We start from the raw sequence: 6,019 nt of genomic DNA on the forward strand, positions 1-6,019 counted from the left end.
GCCTGGGCTGGAGTGCAGTAGCGTATCTGGCCTCATTGCAGCCTCCGCCTCCCGGGTTCAAGTAATTCTCTTCCTCAGCCTCTCAAGTAGCTGGAATTACAGGCATGCACCATGATACTTGGCTAATTTTTTAATTTTTAGTAGAGATGAAGTTTCATCATGTTGGCCAGGCTGGTCTCAAAATCATGGCCTCAGTGATCTGCCTGCCTTGGACTCCCAAAGTGCTGAGATTACAGGTGTGAGCCACCGTGCCTGGCCGACTAGTTATTTCTATTGGATAGATTGCTAGACATGATATTAATACAATATAAAAGGAGATAACCATTTTTGAGACTTCTGACACACATCGTGAAACTACTTTTCAGGATGGCTCTAAGAATTCCCAATTCTACTAACAGTGTACATATGACCTATCTAATTCTTGTTTTTTTTTTTTTCCTTTTTGAGTTGAGATAAAGACCCAACTACTTCTTATTATTTAAATTTTGATATAAGGGACATCTTAATTGAAATTATCCCGTTGAGATTATACATGTTATCTTGTTTACTTAAGTATTTATCGACACAAGGGCTGAGCACAGTGGCTTACGTCTGTAATCCCAGCACTTTGGGAGGCCAAGGCGGGTGAATCACAGGGTCAGGAGTTCAAGACCAGCTTGGCCAAAATGGTGAAACCCCATCTCTACTAAAAATACGAAAAAGAAAAATTAGCTGGGAATGGTGGTGGGCATCAATAATCCCAGCTACTCAGGAGTCTGAGGCAGAGAATTGCTTGAATCTGGGAGATGGAGGTTGCAGTGAGCCAAGAGCTCCCTGGGGAACAGAGCAAGACTTTCTCAAAAAAAAAAAAAAAAAAAAAAGATAATTTACCAAGACAAAAAATACACCAAATTATTTTACAGGGTTAGCTTGAATTAAAAGCGTTAATTTCTGTTCATGTTAGCAACTAAAAAAGAAACAAAAGGGCTATGATTATAAAACCATACTTGAATTTATGAGATATAGTATACATTAATTTACTCACAACAAGGATAGTTCTCCAGAAGAAAACAGCAACTGAAGCAATTCCCAAGAAGGCAGTGATACGTACAGGTTTCCATGGCAGTCCATAAAAATCAGGCCCAGGCTGAACATCATCAGGCAATGTAGAAACTAGCTGAAAAGGGCAGGTTAGAAATAATGAGAAGCCTTAAAGAAACTTAATATAAAGGAGTCACAAAGACTCATCCATAGAAACTCTAAAACAACTCTGTCAGATACCTATCCCCTCAAAAATCTTCTGTAGCTCTCACTTCTTCAAGAAAAATAGGACACTGGGAGTCTTATACTCATTGCTTGGCTTGTAGTATTTCGAAGTATTATGAGTCTAAATGGCTTTAGGTTGAGCATGTATTTCTAGTTTGCAATAGGCCCTGATACAATATGTTATCTAAAACACAGCTAGAATCTCTCTGGATCATACTTTTCTCTTGAATAAGTTGTTTTTTTGTTGCTTAAGAGAACACATAAGACAAAAAACCTTCGATATACAAGTGATCAAATTTTTATGGCTAAAAACAAAACCAATATTATGATAACGAATGCCACAAAGAATGTGCTATTCCTCTTAGATTTACAATCTTAAATCAACTCTTACATAAACAAACAAATGCTGAGTAAATTATGATAGCTCCTGATAACTGATCTACATAAACTGCTTTGAATTTAGTGCCTTAGTTCTAAATGTTTCCTTGAAGACAGTACATTAAACACCTGTCTGCTCTATGATGTTTTCATGGCCCTCTACAAGTACACTATCATACTGGCCCCATATCCCAACAGAACCGGGGGTTATAGTGAAAAGACCTGTAGATTGTGCTCTGATCATGACTGTACACCAGAACATAAAGTACTGTCATTTCGTTAAGTACTCAATTAAAAAAAAAAAGTGATGAAACCTCAAACACACTTCCACCTGATTCCTTAAACAGCATAAAACGTCTTGCCTTCCTCGGATCTGACACTCCGTTTCTCCTTTGCATAGACAATCAGTGCACCCACTCTGCTTAGAATTCATCCACCCGCCTGCAAAGGTGGGGTCCCTTCCTGGGAATGGGGGCCGTCACCTCCAGCAGCTTGGCTATGAAGGCTGTGGAGAGCACCAACAGGGAACCCAGAAGGTCCCGGTCCCCCAGGGGATAGAAGATACAGAGGCCTGCACTGAGTCCATTGTGTAGAACAGCTGAACACAAGCGACACTTCCCTGCAGAACTGCACTGGGCCCCTGTGTTTCAGAGCTTCCTCCTTCGGAAAGGCCCCAGTTCAGGGGGCGGACACTGGGATTGAACTTTGCCTTCCACAGCTGCCGGCACTTTCGCTTTAGGCCTCCTATAAAACACGTCATCAGCCACTGCCCCCTGGCGCAGTCACCGCATCTAAGGAGCCGGCCCGTGGGGGCGGGGATAGAGTGGATGGAACCAACTGTCGAGGGAGCGGGGGTAAAAGAGCAAATAGAGCTGGAGAGGAAGAATCCAAGTAAAGAGAGGCGGGGGTAACTGGCGCTTCCACCAGGAGCCAGCGATTTAAAAAGCCCGGAGTGAGGAGACCAGGGAGCTACCCAGAGGAGGATTGTGGGCGGCAGCTGGGTAAATGGAGAAAGGCAGGCCTCTCGTGCCAGCCCGGAGCTGGCCCTTCCTGTTACAGTGTGGAAGGACCACCACTCAGATGTGGTGCCATTGCCCTGCGTGGTCCTTCTGCCCTGCCCACTCAGTCCTCTGCTTACTATTCCACCTCCAGGCCTCCGGTGTGCATGCTCTCTTACATTCTTGCTGACACTCTATTAAAAAGCCTTACCCAGGAGTCATGCCATCATGTCACCTCCCCTCCATGCACATGGGTTCAGTTATGGGTCCCACTTTTCATTTTGGATGATGGCTGTGGGGAAGAGGAGGGAGCCTCCGTATGTTGCTCAGGCTGGACTCAAACTCTGGGGCTCAAGCCATCTAAGAAGCTTGGACTACAAGTGGCCGGCCACATCTTAAGGTTATATGGCTTGTGAAAAAGGACGAGGATAATGAATAGTATGGAAATCACATTCCAAAGGTGGAAGAAAATGGGGGCATTTGATATGTGGGGGAAACAGATGATATTTGTAGATAAAGATACCATTCTTAGACCTTTAAAGGTCTATCTTTGGCCAGGCACAGTGGTTCATGCCTGTAATCCCAGCATTTTGGGAGGCAGAGGCAGGCAGATCACTTGAACCCAAGAGGCTGTGGTTGCAGTGAGCCGAGATCGAGCAACTGCCCTCCAGCCTGGCAACCTGGCAACAGAGCAAGACTCCATCTAAAAAAAAAAAAAAAAAAGAAAGCCTAAACTCAACTAGGAGGAACAATCAAGCAAGAAGAAACAGGAAAACCCTGAGAAAGAAGAGAAATGAAGAGTGTGAGAGGAGAATGGGATCAATAATCACAGAATGGTACTGGCCCAAGAAAGCAGACAGATCACAGGGCAGAATAAAAAATACAGAAATAGACTCAACTGCACTGGAAATTTGGCATACAGCAAGTCAGCTGGGGTAAAACAGTTTTTAATAAGTGGTATTACATATCTAGATAACAATATGGAAAATGATAAGATTGGATCTTTTTCTTATCATTCATAAATTCCAAGTGAATCAGAAACCTGAATGTAAAAAATGAAAACAAGTAGTAGAAAAAATTGTGTGAATGTCTCTATGTATTATATGGGTGGGGAAGACCTTCCTCATTATGTATCAAAATCCAAAAGCAACAAAGGAAAAGATTTGTAAACTTGATTACCAAAAAGCAAAAAAACTTGTCCAACTTCAATCCACAAAAATTGCAAAATAAGCAGAGTTGACAATGATAACCTAAGAAAAAATATTTGTAACATATTTTGAAGGATTAATATTCCTAACATATAAAGTGCTTTATAAATAAGAAGATGGCGGCCGGCAAACCTATAGAAAAGTGGACTGAGGAAACGAGCAGATCCCACGAAAAGAAATGCAAATAATTAAAAATCATATAGAAATGTACCCTGCCTCACTCATAATAAAAGAAATACAAATTGAACCTTACAATGAAATATGATTTCTCACTTATCTTGGCAAGATCCAAACCTTTGACAACACACTCTGTAGGTGAGAGAATGTGGAGGAAGCAGGCACTCTCATTCTCTGCTGATTTTTATATAAAATCATACAACCGCTATGATTTGGCAACATCTCCCAAAATAACTTGTTTACTTACCTACTGACTCAACAATCCCACTTCTAAAGATCTATCTCAAAGATACTGGGGATCTAACAACAAATGCTGGAAAAATATATGCACAAAACTATATTATTCGAGAGTAACTTATAACAAAAGACTGGAAACAACCAAAATGGTCATCAATGAAAGACATATTGAATACAATGAAGTATACTCTGAAGCTATAAAAGAAAATAATTTTATATACTGCTAGGGTATGGTGTAGGAATACATTTTTTTTTAAAGGTAAACTAGAGGTCTATCTTCAAGTTGAATAACTCTACATTTATCTAAGAAAGTAAAAATTTTTCCTTTACAGCTTTGAAGGAAATATGACATTCGGTAAGTTATGTGTATTTAAAGTGCACAGTTTGATCATTTTGGCATATGAACACACCCGTGAAACCATCATCACAACCAACATAGTGAACCTCCCAAAGTCTCCTTATTCCCTTTGTAGTCTCCTGCTGCTTTTCACCCTTCCCTGCCGCCCCAAGCAGAATTTCTGTTCTAGTAGATTAGTTTGCATTTCGTAAAGTTGGATATGTATGTAATAATGCATGATTATATTATATTTTCTCTAGCTTCTCTCATTCAACATAATTTGAGATTCACCCACATTGCTACACGTATCTATAATGGTTCACTTGTTTTTATTGCTGAGTAGTATTTCATTGCATGGGTGTACCACAATCTGTTTATCTGTCACCTATGGATGGATACTTGTATTTTTCCAGTTTGAGGCTCTTATAAATAAAACTGCCAAGACTATCATGGAGATGAATCTGCCACAGCTAGAAATGCTCAAGAACCAGCTGGACCAGGAAGTGTTCTTGTCCATGTCCACTGCTCAGCCCAAGGTGGTACAGACCAAGTATGTAGAAGCCAAAGGCTAAACATGCTGAATAAGAGCAACGTGGGAAGAGAATATCTCATCCCACTGACAAGTTCTATGTATGTCCCTGAGAAGCTGCATGATGTGGAACATGTGCTCATTGACGTGGGAACTGTGTACCATGTAGAGAAGATAGCTGAGGATGCCAAGGACTTCTTCAAGAGGAAGACAGACTTCCTAAGCACGCAGATGGAGAAAATTCAGCCAGCTTTCCAGGAGAAGCACATCATGAAACAGGCTGTCATGGAAATGATGATCCAGAAGATTCAGCAGATCACAGCCCTGGGGACAGCTTAGGCTACTGCTAAGGCCTGAGAGTTTGTTGCAGAAATGACACAGAGGGACATCCTTTGGGCGTGGCTTCCTGATGCCAGTGAAGAAAAGGGTCTTATGTTTAATGCCAATAAATGTGCCAAAATAAACTGTTAAAAAATGATCTACAAATCTTTCTTTGCATGTATAATTTTTTTTTTTGCATGTATAATTTATTTTCACTCGGGTAACTCTCTCTTGGGTAAATGTTTAGGAGATGAATGGCTAGATCATATGACCAGTATAGGTTTACCTTCTTAAGAAACTGACAAGCTGTTTTCCAAGATAGCTGTACCACTTCATAGAGCTATCCCCACCAGTAGTGTATGATACTTCCCATTCCTTCATATCTTCTCCAACACATGGTATAATCAGTTTTTAAAATTTTAGCCATTATATTAAGTGTGTAGTGGTAACTCATTATGGTTTAAATTGACATTTCACTGATAATTATGCTGAACATGTTTTAGTCTGCTTACTTGCAATCAGCATATCTTCCTTGGTAAAGTATTATTTCACTGGGTTACATTTTTAGATGAATTTTTAGAGTTCTTTA

General features: G+C 40.6%; 1 protein-coding gene and 1 pseudogene across 1 annotated transcript in view; one reads left to right on the plus strand and one right to left on the minus strand.

Annotated features, from left to right (window-relative positions):
- The window catches only part of LOC108296583 (transport and Golgi organization protein 1 homolog), a 23,315-nt gene extending 20,900 nt beyond the window's left edge, over positions 1-2,415 (minus strand). Inside the window, 3 exon segments of the mRNA XM_037735089.1 lie at positions 1,025-1,156; positions 2,106-2,173; positions 2,176-2,415. Coding sequence (XP_037591017.1) covers positions 1,025-1,156; positions 2,106-2,173; positions 2,176-2,383 — 408 coding nt within the window. The 5' untranslated portion in view covers positions 2,384-2,415.
- A 2,614-nt stretch (positions 2,416-5,029) lies between these two features.
- Positions 5,030-5,466, plus strand: LOC108296577 (annotated as a pseudogene).
- The last annotated feature ends 553 nt before the right edge of the window (positions 5,467-6,019 follow it).

This window comes from Cebus imitator, unplaced genomic scaffold (genome assembly GCF_001604975.1).
Source record: "Cebus imitator isolate Cc_AM_T3 unplaced genomic scaffold, Cebus_imitator-1.0 Scaffold725, whole genome shotgun sequence".
Taxonomy (NCBI): Eukaryota; Metazoa; Chordata; class Mammalia; order Primates; family Cebidae; genus Cebus; species Cebus imitator.